General features: G+C 36.0%; 1 protein-coding gene across 1 annotated transcript in view; it reads left to right on the top strand.

Moving 5' to 3' along the window:
* Positions 1–13,570: 13,570 nt before the first annotated feature.
* Positions 13,571–16,051, top strand: part of ATP5 (delta subunit of Mt ATP synthase) — a 32,491-nt gene continuing 30,010 nt past the window's right edge. The window contains exons 1-2 of the mRNA XM_086797567.1: positions 13,571–13,775; positions 15,043–15,096. Coding sequence (XP_086653693.1) covers positions 13,659–13,775; positions 15,043–15,096 — 171 coding nt within the window. The 5' untranslated portion in view covers positions 13,571–13,658. The remainder of the gene's footprint in view (positions 13,776–15,042; positions 15,097–16,051) is intronic.

Genomic DNA, 16,051 nt, shown 5'->3' with positions numbered 1-16,051 from the left:
CATTCTAAACTATGCAATCTGCCACCTTGTGCGGTCCACAACAATAGAAACACTGAAGTGTTTGCTTAACTGCTTCCTGAGCAGTTTCTACTCTTTGGACTGTTTCTGTTTGGTGCATGGGAGATGGAGGTTTTGAATTAATTGTAGATGAATTGGAACATTGGGATGTGTCGTGACCAAAGGTTTTGCAATATATGCAGTATATATAAAAATAGGTGCTTTGTACACACAATGGAGATTGGGATTATCGTAGTAGTGATTGCACTAGACACAAGGCATTCACTCATCACTTAGAGAGGCATTAAGGATATTTGGTTTTGGAGGAGCTCATCCTCTCCTAGAGATGTCGGTTATGACTTTTTAAGCAAGGTTGCATAGAATTCAGAAAATGACAATTTCGAGATCAATTTTTCTTTAGCCATTACTTCATTTAGTTTAGATGAGGAACATCTTGTATCGTGATCATCTTCCATCATGTTATCATCTAAACATATTGCTTCTTTACAACATTAATCAAATGTTTCCGGATTGGATACAATGATCAAGTTATGTAAGCTATTATTCTTTAAGTCCATCCATGAAACCTCTCTTTAATTGAGCATCATTTAGTTTCTCCCATGGCTCACATCGTGAGTCCAAGACTTTATCCGGAAAGGATAAAATCTCTAATGATTTCATTTTGTTTTTGCTCAATTGAATAGAGTTCTTTCACCGCACTCCACCGATCACCTTGTCTTGAAAAATCATGGATAAAGGCTATTTTCAAAGTCCTGAAGTTCATCTTGATCATTGGCATCAATGTGATGAACCATCAACTAGCCTTTCCCACTAAGCATAGGTTCAATGCATGTACCCTAGTGGGGCAGTTTGGATTTTCAAAGGCTTCGCATGTCTATTCAAACATTTTTATGAATTGAACAGGATCAATTGTTCCATCATATTTTCCCATGATTTTGAAGATCTATACGGCCGTGTTTTTGTATGGGTCACTAAGGCCGTTTGAGTGAGTGCTCTTGTGGTGGATAGGGACTCACTTAGTCCTTGGGCAACCCCCCTGCCTAGATTAGTCACTATGTCCAAGGTATGAGTATTTAGGGGGTTGAAGAGGGTTGGTATCTATAGGATTTGCGGGAACGTTAGGTAAAGGAGCAAAGTCCGGTGGGATTAAAGTGATAGGGAATGTAAAACCCGATGACATGCTTGTTGTTAACATGGCAAATGGTATTGGGAGTTGCAGTTAGGGCATGGATCTCAATGGCTCGAAGATGTCATCCATTGGGTTCAATGAGGGTGTCGTCCCACGTAGTCCCTCTATGGTCGCCATGTCTTGACGCTACCAAGGGTCCTTTAATGAGCAAGCACCTTTTTTTGTGCTTTTTTAGATTTTATAACAGCCCGTTTACAGCCTCAGGAGTTTTGGCGTTCTCTTCGTAAGGTCAAACGAGTGTCTGTTTATCCTAATTAACTTAGGCGCTACACATGTGAACGACCTCATAGAGATATTTTTTCAGAAAAAGTGTATGTTAGTAGCGTCCCAGATGGAAGAGGAGGTCTCAAAATCTATTTTCCATCATTGTTTGAAGATGAAATTTTTTTCCAAAAAGATTTTCCTTGTTTTGCAGCCCATTTTTGGTGTTCCTTTTTGAAGGTGTTCAAAAAGGAATTTGAAAAAACACGATATGAGAGAGTTGTAGTATTTTTGGAGTACTACAACTTTGTCTCTTTGAGTTTTTCGTGATTTTGTCGTTTAGACCCTCAAAAAGTAGCCCACATATGATTCATAATCGTTTTCGCACTGTTTTGGGTGATTTTTAGTGCTTTAAGCATCGTTTTTGCCTCGATTTTCGGATCAAATTTTGAGACTCTTGGGTCGGAGGCCAAAACTATGGATTTTGCCTTCGGACCCTCAAGATCAATTTCAAAAAGCTCGATGCCGATTTTCTAATGAGCACTAGAGCCCGTTCATCTCATAGGTTCATGGCTGGAAACTAATTTCACGAAAAAACTTAAATTTGATTTTTTTTTCTTTTTGCGTAAGACTTTAAGGCGTGAAACATGTGGCTCATGGATTTTATTTTTTATTTTTTTGTGTGAGACTTTAAGGCATGAAACCCTCAAGGGATGAAAGTTCAGGGCATGAAACATGTGGCTCACATATTTTTTTAAAATTATTTTTTGGGATTGGTGTGAAGTTCAATGCACTTTTTTTTTTGTGCATGAGACTTTAAGGCGTGAAACCTTTAAGGTGTGAAAGTTTAGGGCGTGAAACATGTGGCTCATGGGATTTATTTATTTTTGACTGTTTTATGATGTGAAAGTTCAAGGATTGTTTACATGTAAGCCCATGGCATATAAAATTTTATTTTTATTTTTTTCACAGTGTGAAAGTTCACGGATGATTCACGCATGTGAAACAGGTGGCTCACGTGATTATTATTTTTTTGGAGCCTAGAGGGAAATTCGAATTTCCTTGTTTGGGGGGATTTTTTTAAATTTTAAATCAAGGAGATATTGGCATTTTCCCAAAAAGACAAGTAAGAATCAAAAGAAGTCAACCCTTTTATGATACCTCCTTACACCCTTCATAAATGACCCCCAAAATAGACAATTTGACAACTCATTGACATCTTTTCATTCAATGCTCATTAGCCTTAATGAGTTATGCATAAAAAATTCTTAAGAATTAATTAAGGATTAATTCTTTCACTAATCCTTTCTCTTTTAGATTAATTAAGAGCTATAATTAACCACTAATCACTAATTAATTCACAACATTGAGCACATCATTGGATAGAGCATGGAATTGCTAAGCTATGTGCATTAACTAATATGTAAATTAATCTATAATTAGAGATTAATTAAACTCTTAATTCTAATATCTTCTCTTAATTAATCTATAATTAGAGATTAATTAAACTCTTAATTCTAATATCTTCTCTTTATGCAAAATTAAGCAAAAGAGAGCCAAATTTCTTCAATTGATAAAAAAATTTATGCAATTGGATGTTTTTATGTATCTAGATGCTCCCGAAACACCCAAAAACACTAATTTCGACCTCTTACATGATCAATTTCGACCCCAAAATACACATTTTCTAAAATTTTTACCTCTTGAACTAGATTAATTACCCTTAATGATAAAAACCAATCAATTAAGAAAGATTAGTTGATTTCAAGGGTTTGTTGATGTTTTCGAGAAATTTTTTATAGGATTAAGCTACTCCTAAAGCTTGCTAGCACTCTAATGCACACAAATCAAACAAAAAACATACAAATAAACTAAAAATTAATGATTCTAGTTCTATGTTTAACTTCCATAGCATTGTTTGATGCAATGGATGCAAACAAGGCTTAATACACTCTATGTGTGCAAGCCCTAGGGACATGAAAAACCACATTAACAACAACAAAAGCAATAATTTAAGCTAATGGTTAAGCAAAAAAGCATTCTTTACAAAACAAAAAAGAGAGCTATTTCTCACCAAATCACACACAAATCTCCATCAAATCCACATCTTTTTCATGGGAAACCATTAATCAAGACAATGGGTAATGGGTAATATGTAGATTAGAGAAAAATAATGAAAAAATCCAAGGAATGACTCCGCAGCAATAGCGCCAAAAATGTTACGGCTCACCTAACCCTCCTTGAAACACATCTAACAAGAGATTACCTGGTGAACAAAAACTATCATGAGGATCTTTCCAATGGCCGAGCTCATAACCCTTGAGGTCTCTAAGCTCTATAACCCTTGAGGTCTCTAAGCTCTATAACTCCTTGAGAAGCAATTCCACCGCATCTCCCACGAGCGTTGTCACACCGCCGCGTTACACTATGTACTCGTCCCTCCTCTCACCTCACATGACTCACACACACTCACTAGCATGCATTAGAGAGAGAGATTAGCAAGAGCAAGACTCTATTACACAATGGGAGAGTTCTTGTATTATGAGAGATATTCACTTATATACATGGCCATAAGTGTTCACACCTAATGCTCATAAGAGGCCTAATGCTATTACAATGACTACTCTCGTAATATACACATGAAGTACATCACATGGGACTTTATCTTAACTTACTACCACATGCTCTTGAAGTAGAAATCAGCATAAGTATTCTATATGACCATTATGGGCGTCCGTCCAAGTTGTAGATTTGGACACCATTGCTTCATATCTTGTATGTATGACCTTTTGGTGTATCTACCTTGACTCCTTGATATAAGATAATGGTAGTAGCTCTTGTTAACCCTAAGAATGGGTTAACATTAGTATGTACAAAGGTATGATACCTTAGCCTTACAAAAAATATTGATGCCTAAATATGAAACCATAAAAGGTATTCACATTTTCCAAAATATCCCATAGTGGTCTAACACATGTTCCACCTACGATTAACACATAATTTGCTACTCATTCATCGCCTACATCCAAAATAATATTAGTCAGTGCATATGACTGATTAAACACATTAATCTTGACCATAGCATATCAGCGCACACGGCTGATTAAACATATCAGTGCACACGGCTGATTAAACATATCAGTGCACACGGTTGATTAAACATATCAGCGCACACAGCTGATTAAACACATTAATCCTGACCGTATCATACCAGCGCACACAATTGATTAAACACATTAATCCTGGTAAATGATATAAATAAAAGGTGCATCCAAATAAATTATCTCAAAATAAAATAATGGGCATCCCCATAGAAGTTATGACTAACATTTCATGTTGCTCGGGTTGCAATTGATCTTAATTGCATGGATGGTAAGAGTAGATGAGATTTTGGTAAGAATGGAAAAACTTTTCTAGCATCCATTTGGTATCTTTAATAGAATGGTTCTTGAAAGTCACAAGATACTTAACATAAGTGTTGCTTGTGTGTGTAGTGGTGGTCTCATAGTCACAATAATAGACTGACGTACAAGATGTTCTTCTTCATCTACCAATTCAGAAGGTTGTTCTAATGTAGGATGAGATGGTAGAGGTCCTCTAAAAGGTCTCAAAAGACTAATATGAAAAGAGTTATGAATATGCCAATTAGAAGGTAGCTCCAACTTATATGCATTATCATTGATCTTTGTTTTCTTTACTATTATCTTGAAAGGTCCATAAAGTCTAGGAGCTAACTTAACTACAAGGTTGGTCTCCACAGATTTAAGTTTCCTTTTCTTAATACAAAGAAGCATAATTTCCTTCATCAAAGATGACATGTTTACATTTACGATTTTGTATTTCTCTTAAGCTTTTTGAATATTCAATTTTAATAACTGATGGAATTGGTCAAATTCTCTAACAAAAGAATCTATAACCTCTATAGAATGTGAAAGTCTAGTCGTAGGTGTAGGCAAAGCCTTACCATAAACTATCTTAAATGGTGCTTTCTTAGTGGTAGTATGAGAACAATTATCATATGCAAATACTTATCCCACTACTTAGGCTGAGATAAGACATATGGTCTAAGCAAATCAAGTATTGTGCTATTTATTACTTCGGTTTATCCATTAGCTTCAAGATGAAAAGCAGTAGAGAAATCAAGTTTTATACCAAGATTATCAAACAAAGTCGTCTAGAAATCACTATAAAACTTTATATCCCTATTAGCAACAATAATCTTTGGTAAACCATGATGTACTTGTAAACACTTGTTTAATGAAAATATGTGCAGCTTAATAAGTAGTCAATGTCTTTTTGCAAGCAATAAAGTAAGCTTATTTGCTAAATCTATCTACTATAGTCCAAATTATATCATTCTTGTTAGAAATCAAAGGAAAATTAGTGATAAAATCCACACTTATTTGTTCCCATGGTTCATTTTAGGAATAAGTAAAGGCATAAGCAAACCAAACTTCTTTCCTTTAACAACTCTTAATCTTTCGGCAAATAACATATTCATAAATAAATTTAGCAACATCTTTATGCATAGTAGGCCAAAAGAAATCTCTAGAAAGTAGATGATGCTCCTCTATTGACTAACAAAAGGTGATTGATGAGATTCTTTAATAAAAGCTTGTCTAAATGATTTAACAATGCATAAACTCTTTTGGTAGAAAAGAAAACCATCATCATTATAAGAATAATAAAAAAGAGATAACCAATCATTATCTTTGATCTTGTTATATGCATCAAATCATTTTTATATGTTCTCTTCATGTTATCAAAAGAAATACCTTCAATACTAGATATATTATTAATGGGGTAAGTCTCTTACTCAAAGCATCAACAATAATATTTTCACGTCCAAGTATATATTGAATAGCTGGCTGAAAACTTTGAATAAAAGATCCCACTTAATATGTCTATCAGATACTAAAGGTTATGAAAGAAAATGTTTAATACTTTGTTAATCAATTTTCATGATCAACTTAGAACTCATAAGATAATGTTTTTAAATTTTCAATGCGTGAACAACAACAATCAATTATTTATCATAAGATAGTTTCAATTCTCTACTTTTAAAAGCAATTGGATAATTATCTTGCATAAGCACATCACCAATACCATGTCCACTAGCATCAATTTTACTACCATAAAGAATGGTCTAAGGAAATCAGATAGTGTTAATACAAGTGCATGGGTAACTGCGTACTTAAGTGCATTAAAAAAATTTTCATGTATGTCAGTCCCCAAAGAAAAACTTTAGTCGTTTTCAATAATTCAATCAAATGATGTGCTTTGTAAGAAAACAGTTCCACAAATCCTCTATAATAAGAACATAAATCAAGAAAAGATATCCACTCATTCATGAATATCCTTTATTCTAGGTCATGATCTAATGGTCTCTATCTTTTTAGGATCGATATGAATTCCTTTTTACAGACATAATATGTCCAAGTTATTCGATATGTTTTTGAAAGAATTCACTCTATCTGGGTTGGTATAGAGTTGATTTTCTTTTTAAAGATTGAATACTATATGTATATGTTTCTTGTGCTCATCTTCGTCTTTGCTAAAAACCAAGATGTCATCAAAGAAAACAACTACAAAATTTTCATGGTTCATAAATATATGGTTCATCATGTGACTAAATGTAGCTGGTGCATTAGTAAGTCTAAAAGGCATTACTAAATACTCATATAAATGACCCGTTTGCGTGCCAAAAGCTACCTTATGGACATCTTCTTCAGCCATTCTAACTTGATAATAGCCTAATCTTGAAAAATACTTTAGCTCCTCTCAACTTATCTAAGAGATCATCCACACGTGGAATAGGATATCTATTCTTGATATTATTCTTATTTAAACCTCAGTAGTCAATACAGATGCAAAACGTTCCATTCTTCTTTTTGACGAGGAGAACAGGTACTCCGTATGTTGAACTACTAGGCCTAATAAGTTTCCTATCAAGTAGGTCCTCAATCTAAGACTAGATTTCTGTTTGCTTTAGAAAATTTACTCTATAAGGAGCCCTACAAGGTGGAATACTACTAGGGATAATATCTATCCTATGGTCTTCCAATCTAGAATTAGGCAATCTAGGAGAGGTAACTCATTCATAAAACAATCAAAAAATTGTGAAATGAATGGTTGGTGTGAGATGTCCTTGGAAATTGGTTGAGATAGAAATCTCATTAACCATGACTAGACAATTCTTTTCCACAAACTTCATATTTAATGCAGAAGTTGGTATTACAGCTCACGTAGGTCATATAAAAGGGCTACTATTGTGGTGGCAAGTCTCTTCCTTGTGGTCAGCTCATTTGGTGGAGAATAACACGGCTATATATTGGATGAGGGTACTCCAAGCTACACCTGTGGTTCAGAGTAAGGGAAAGCTACATGGCTCATTTGGTGGAGAATGACACGGCTACATATTGGAAGAGGGTACTCCCAGCTATAGCAGTGGTTCGGGGAGCAATTAGGGGAAAGCTAGTACATCACATGGCAGCCATGTGGCCATTTGTAAAGTAATTTTGGTAATATATCTTCTATTACGAAAAAAAAAGAATGCGGTTGGAACATATTGATCTCTGCTCGAAGAGTAGGTTTTAATCCAACAATGAATTTTACATTTTATATCCTTTGTTCTCGCTCATTTAAAGGCTTAGAGTTGAATGAGAACTTGCCAAAATTTGTCCACATATAGTTGTACAGTCTCTTTATTAAGTTAAAGAAGCATATCCCATTGTTGACATACTCTTTCTTTATATTCAGGTGGTAAGAAATTCTTGTTGATAAGCTTTTGAAATTCTTTCCAAGTCCTTGGTCTTTCACGCCCTTTCTTTATTGCATTCCACCATAATGATTTGTAGCACACTTGATTTTATCTTTCTCGAAAAATTCTTTCCCTTAAAAATAATCATCAAGTTGACTAATCCATGACAACAGCGTTTTTGCATTCTTTTTACCATCAAAATTTTTGAATGTAAAAACTTTACGATTGATTTTCTTTTCTTTTTGTTTCTCTTGTTCACGAAAAGTCTCTTTGATGGTACGTCTAATGTCAAAGTTATATTCAATGCTTCTTGATCATTTCTTGTTAGATAGTAATTCTTCCAATTCTATTCTCTTAGCTCGTTCTTCATTTAATTGAGCTTGAAGAGATAGAAGTTGCTTGGAAATAGAAGAGGTTGTGGGTTTGACATGATAAGGAATTGAGAAAGAAAAATAAATTAAATAAATTTGATAGTAAGCGTCGAATTCGTTGAAGTCATATGTTGTCCCAATTTGTGGAGCAAGAATCCTAACTTCAAATGTCACAAAGCCCATAAGTGGTATTTGAAGACTTTGAGATTAAATTGTTAAAGTAGCCCAGAATTGCCTTGAAATAATGTGTGTGACCAAACTGCTTGAATCCTTTGTTCCTTCTTTCTATCTTGCCTTTGTAGCTCCCCGAACTCTTTAGAATCTTGTGTGGATAAGATTATTTTTAAATTTAAAGCTTTTGAATAGGAAGCCTTTAAGCTTTCCTTTTTTTTCTTTTTTCTTTTTTCTTTTTCACAAACCTTTTAAAGCTTTTTTTTTTGGTAACCAAATGTGTGAGGGAATGTAAAAGCTTGAGGCTTTTAAAAGCTTTGATATATAAGCTTATAAGGTAAGTTATAAAGCTTATGTTATAAGATTTATAACATAAAGCTTTAGCACAAATCTTTATAGCTTAAAGCCTTAACACAAAAGCTTTAAAGCTTTTGTTTTGAAGTAAAGCTTAACGGCCAGCGCTCAGCACATAACAAAAAAGAAGAAACTCCAACGATCGATTTGGTGCAAGAAGATAAGAGAGAAAGTAATAAGGCGACCAAAGGATGTGGCGCTAACAGTGGCAAAGAGAGAGAGAGAGAGAGAGAGAGAGAGAGAGAGAGAGAGAGAGAATACGAATTAGCCATAGCGTGAGGCAACCCATTAGGCTTTAGAAGAAAAAAGTGATGGAGGGAAAAAATTAAGAGCCCTTGAATATGCAAACCCTCAAGCTTATAGGCTTACAATGAAGCTCTTGACTTGCTAATTACATCCATAGCAATAATATAAAGTATTGGGCTACCAAAACTATTTGGTATATACAAAGGTATGAGACAGCCTTACAAAAAATATTGATGCCTAAATATGAAACCATAAAAGGTGTTCACATATCTTCCAAAATATCCATAGTGGTTCATGTTCCACGTGCAATTAACACATAATCTACCACTCATTATCGCCTACATCCAAAATAATATTAGTCAGTGCACATAGCTGATTAAACACATTAATCCTGACCATATCATACCAGCGTACACAACCGATTAAACACATCAATCTTGGTAAATGATATAAATAAAAGGTGCATCTAAATAAAATATCTTGAAATAAAATAATAGGTGTCCCCATAGAGGTTATATGACTAATAACTTAGGAGCTAGTTAACCAACCACCAAATTGAAAGGTAATTGGTACCAAATGGGTTTGGAAAGCTAAGTATAATGCTGATGATTCACTTGAAAAATACAAAGCTAGGTTGGTTACACAGGGATTTGGAGGGTTTCAACTTTGTTGAAACCTTTGCTCCCATAGCTTGCATGACAAGTTTCAGGGCGGTACTTGCATTGGCTGCTCATAAATAGTGGCTAGTTTTTCACATGGATGTCAAATGAACATTTCTAACGGACATCTCAAGGAGGAGATATATGTAGCTCAACCACCAAGTTTTGAGATCCTCGGGTTAGAAAAAGTTTACAAGCTGAAGAAGGCATTATATGGGCTGAAATAGGCCCCAAGGGCATGGTATCATAGGATATACCAATTTTTCAAAAAGATAGGGTTTACTAGAAGTGCTTTTGATGATAATTTGTATGTTCTAAAAAGACTTGACAAGATTGCTTTGGTTGTTCTATATGTAGATAGCTTAAACATCACAGGAGACAATGAAGAAATGATCCAATAGACAATGGATATGCTAAGTCATGAGTTTGAGATGACAGACTTGGGTCTTATGCATTTATATTTGGGGATTAAGATCTGGCAAGATCTTCATATTACAATAGAAGTATGCGTGGGGGATTCTTATAGCATTTGGGATGACCAACTACAACCTATGTCCACCTATGGAGGTGAACATGAAGCTTTCTACAAAAGATTCTTCATCATTAGTAAACATCAAGAAGTACATGAAGCTGGTGGGGAGTCTAATTTCTCTCACTAACACTAGACTAAATACGAGCTTCACAGTTGGTGTTTTGAGCAAGTTTTCTAACAAGCAATGGGAGAGTCATTGGAAGCAAAGGAATACGAGTGCTAAGCAATGGGAGAGTCATTTTGGAAGCCAAGGAATACGAGTGCTTAGGTACATCAAAGGTACGTTTGAGTACGGTATCACTTACATTGTAGGTGACACTCTTATAGATTTACACTGGGCAAGAGATTGTGATCCTAGGAAATCAAGTTATGGAGATTGTTTTTCACTTATATCTAGTGCTTTCTCTTTTGGACCAGCAAGCAGCCTATAGTGGCGCTTTCTTATATAGAAGATAAGTACAAGGCAACTTGTTTTGTTGCTCATGAAGTAATATGGCTGAGGAGAATTTTAGTCGAAATGGGAGTTCATATTAGTGGGGCTATAGCCTTGCAATGCGACAATTAAAGTTGCATGGTTATTGCTAAGAACCCTGTTTTCATGCTCAAACAAAGTACATTAAGATTCGATATCATTATGTGCAAGAGCTAGTTGAGGATGAGATAGTGGAGCTAGACTACTATTCTACAGACGAGAACTAGACCAACATCTTTACCAAGGCTCTTGGGAAGGATCAACTCACTTGACATCTTCATCGACTTGGCGTTGGGCCAAGAACATGATTTATCTTTTAGGTAGGAATTAAGGGGAGGTGTTAGTATACACTCAATGCTGCCTCTCAGCAACATTTATGTTTGGTGCACATTCATAAAGGCCCCCATTATGAGGAGAAGCCATTGGTGGCACGTGTCTTTGGTGAGACCCCATCGGCTTAGGCACCAATGGGGTCATTAATTGTGATCGTTGATGGTTGGAGATGGTAAGAAGTTCAAGCATTAGTAGCTGGGGCTCGAGGTATAGGTTCATTATATTAGTGGGCAGTGGTCGGTTGGCTGCATTTTGAGGGTGATGATTGTATCTATGCTACATAACCACCCATGTTGTATATGTGCGCTACTACCATAATACATACAACACTATATATAGACATAGTTATCACAAGCTAAGGCATCCAATGCTTTTGAGTATCCATACCTTTACACTTAGTACTTCCTCCATCCCCAGAGTCTCTAGATTGCCATCTAAGCTTCTCTACTTGAGTGCATATGAGTGGACGTTTTGCTATCTATCTTTTCACTATGCTATACTCTTATAATTCTTAGTGAAAATTGTGTGCCACTAGCACCATCATCCAGGATTGTTGTGGCTTCCCAACCTTTGCAAACTATTGGAAGTGTTTCATTGGTATCATTATTCTTGTAATAGTCTCCCAATTCGTTCATTAGAATACTTGCTAATTTTTTGCTTGTCAAAATCTTTGATGGAGTCATCACACTAATTGTTCTCTACTAGACCATCATGTACTGCTTAGACATGTAACCATCCAGTTAAGATAGTAATCTTTGATCGATTTAAGGCAGTAACCTTCGATTGAGTTAGGGAAGTAATTGTTCTTAATAAGACTATCTTGTATTGCTCAGAGAGATTATCATCATGTTCACACTAAGCTAACTATGACGTAAAAATAGTCCAAGTCACTTTATTTCAACCTAAGCAAAATATACATGAAGTCATAAATTTCCTATATTTAGCATTAAGCACAAAGCAATGGCTGGCCACTTTACATAATCCAACAATGTTTTATAAAAGATGACTTCTGTTACAAAAAAGTAAGATGGAAAAGTGCCTTACAAAAGTAGACAAGTGAGGCCATGTTAAATTGGAGTGGTTAACATTAAGGCCATCCACTATACATTAGGTAGCCTTGGCAAAGTTGTGACTATGCCTAGGAGTGGTGCCAAAAGAGGGATGTGTATAAGCAATCCCACATGATTCAAAAGGTTATTTTAAAGCGAGCTTGTCCACCTACTCATCAATAGGTGGCTTGCCAAGCATGAGAGCAAGCTTATGGAGCAGGTGGCTAACATGGAGAGCCGGTTCAAGGAAGTTGTTGCCCTGCAATGCCTTTTTCTCTTCTATTTGTAGGAGAGGATACGACCTATTGGTAGTGGCAGTGGTGATGACAATGGCAAAGATGCTCATGCTTTGAAGCGATGTAACCCTATTGGAAGAAAGATTTGCTAGTGCAAGAATATAGGGCAAGGATTAAGCTGTTAACATTCTTTAATCTCTAGTGGTCATCATGTTGTTTAGCGTTGTGAATTTCCAAAGTGCTTAAAACAAAGTTTCAAAAACAGATATCATATGCTCATTATATGAAAGTGCTAAAATCGAATTTCTATTTTTAAAAGTATAATATCAAAGTTCAAAAACAAATTTTATATGCTCAATACCAAAGTGCTCAATCAAAATTTCATTTCTAAAAATCATACATTCTGGGTGCATTCCTTGGCTTTTGTAATTTTTGGATAGAAGCGTACTAACTCTTCACCCATATTAAATTGTGGTTTTAATACTATATATAAATAAACACACAACTATTATAATTCACGTGTTTTCAAGCAAATACATTTCTAATATCATATATCAAAGTTTCAGAAACACATTTCATATTCTCAGTAACACAGTGTTCAAATCGAAGTTCCAAAACAGATCTCATACTTAGTACCAAAGTACTCGAATCAAATTTTCATTTTTAAAATTGTATATTACCTTTCATTGAACACAAATTGTACTTTTGTTGCCCATCATTGGAATCCACACTTTACAAAGCTCTAAAATTAATTTGCTGAAACAAAACTGAGATTGTAAATTTGACATTACACACCACTGTGCTCTATTTGCTGAATTACGTTCTTATTACAAATGTAAATGATTTTGTCATATTGTATAAATATCATAAAATAAAAAATAAAAGATATATAAAATGATATAGCACTCCCACAATATTATATATATTATATTATCAGGATATATATATAGTCTAATTATTGTTATTATTATTATTTTGGTCTACAATGACAGCATTGTAGACCTTTAGGAAGAGTGCTTTCATCGAACAAAGAAGCGAATTCCTGTTTCCTGCCCTACTATCGATCAATGGCTCTTCGCCGTGTTCTGTTGCGGCTCGCCTCCGCTTCCGCTTCCGCTTCCGCGCCACTGCATCCTCTTTCAGCGGGTGCCATCTCTCATGCATCCCGCTTGATGCTGCCCCAGGTATGTAAAAAAACAATGGTAGAATTCGGTGGCATCCTTTAGTTGCCAGGAAAGCTAAGGGTTCAGGGGCCTACGATACGCCCGCAGGCGAATTTCTCCGCCAGTTTTCCCGTTCGTAGAAAAATGGTAGAAAAAAAACACAATGCATGCTGTAAGCCTAGTCCACATGTCTTGGAGACAACAAATGATAAACCTCAAAAGTCCCCGCGCACTCCACCATGCACCAGAGCTCAAGTGTGAATCGTTCACCAGGCATCTAGACTCGTAGGCTCTCCATCCAGCTTCTTAGTAGCCTGTAGATCCGTGCTTTGGGCTGCTGTTTCTCTTCTCCCAAGAGAGCATTATGCCTTGCAAACGTCAGTATTTCGATTTTATTATCTGTAACAGCTTAGATTGATTAACCATTTATGCTTCTCACATGCATCCACCAGCCTGTTGCAGAATGTGGCATGGCTCTATTTAAACTTTCTTTAGTGTTTTTATTGGAGGTTATACATTTTCTCAGGATCCAAGCCAACATGGAGGAAACAAAGGAGGCATTGGTTGAGCATGCATGACAAAACCTGTTTGGTTTTCTTGTTTTAGTGGTCAAAAACCTAAGATCCTACCTTGTTTGGATGAATAGTGGCTCTTTATTTTATCTCTCAAGTGGTTCAGACGTTGTTGCTTTGTGACTGAATCCAATGTGGCTCGTGACTGAATCCAATATCTCTGGCTCTGGATTATTTGGGGAACGAGTGGACTAGGTCCATGGTTCTTTGAAAGTAAACTGACCTGTCGATGCTTATCTTTGGCTTGAATCTGCTTCTGCTGAGTTGGAACACTCACTGCCTTGGCCTCTTTCAACCTCTTATCTTTATCACTTCAGTGGCCACATACTGTGGAAAAGTACACAAGTTTCAATGAGTGCATGTTGTTTCTTTGTGTATGTGCTCAGTCGCTTGATGAATGATTATATTGATCTTCTAATTTATTTTGAAAAATAAAAGATTCGTTTCCATGTCCTCTTTTTCTTGCACTTTCTGTTAGGCAAAAACAGAGTTTCTATCCCTTGTTCTTTTCTTTGACTAAACTTGGTAGGGTTGGATATATTCCAATCTAATGAAGCTGTGCATATTATTTGGGCTGTGTATGTCCTGACTCCTAAACGAAGGTTCTTAAATAGACAAACTCTTGCCTCTCTGGTCATGAGCACACATGGACTCATTTAAGTGTCTAAACATGTGATAAGCTTTTAAGCCACACTCAAGTATGTGTTCTTTAACAGGTTCGAGATTTCAGTGCTGGGCAAACATCCAAGGCAAAAGAAATGCCAGTCAAGGTTAGTAGTTCCGTACATTGTTATTTGGAATTGATGAAAAACAGGAACAATCTTGATTTACTTTTTTGCATTTCTACTGGTGTGCTTTCAATCCTTTGAAAGATAGAATAAGGCTTCCTTTTTGGCCTTTTTTTTTTCTTCTTAAACAACCAAATCATTGAACCAATTACTATTATTATTTTTTGCATCTGATCTTTTTCATAGGGTTTTACTTATGTTCATTAGTTGTTGCGTAAAGTAAGAAATGGACAAAACTCAAGACAAACAACTAACAGCCACGGGCTTGTGGAGGCATCTGGCTTTTGACAGTTTTGATACTTCTTTTGCTAAGTAAATTGATTATGTTAGTGCATCAATATAACCTTTCTTGTGGCTGCAAATCTTTTATACAAGTGTGTGTTTGTTGTACATAAGCAAATGAGCTGCTACTTGTTAAGTTGTGTATTGTGTATGCATGAAAGTGCCCTATTGTGCTTTGCCCTATCAGGAAGGGTCGAATTCTTTCCTTCAGTTGTGCATATATTAAACAAAACATTTTGTCTGAATATCAAATGATGCATGGATATATAGAGTTGATGGTGTCAAGCTTTGTGAGCAAATGCCAATGAGGCGTTGTACACTCAAAATTGTGGATGATAGTGCCAATATACGTGCTATGCTCTTGACCTTGATGGACTGTATCTTCTGTGACGCACCTGCATACCAAGGCGCACTCCAGTAGCCCATTGACTCAGGGAAAAGGTTGCACAGCAGTTTGGGGTCCAGCATGGGCAGTCAGGCTGACCAAGAGGATGCGCACAGGCCGTATAGGTGGGTCAGGGAGTGTATGGGCAGGTTGGTAGGCTGGGTCGGCAGGCAACAGCCTAGGGTCTTGTAAACCCAGCCCTTCACTCGATCATCAATCAATTAGATGCTTTCCCACCACAGTCAAGCAACCAAGAGAAGGTTCTAGTGG

Source organism: Cibotium barometz, chromosome 66 (assembly GCF_041138505.1).
Source record: "Cibotium barometz isolate CiBa-2024 chromosome 66, ASM4113850v1, whole genome shotgun sequence".
In the NCBI taxonomy this organism is placed as follows: Eukaryota; Viridiplantae; Streptophyta; class Polypodiopsida; order Cyatheales; family Cibotiaceae; genus Cibotium; species Cibotium barometz.
The sequence above is the reverse complement of the archived record's forward strand: the minus strand, read 5'-3'. Positions and strand labels throughout refer to the sequence as shown.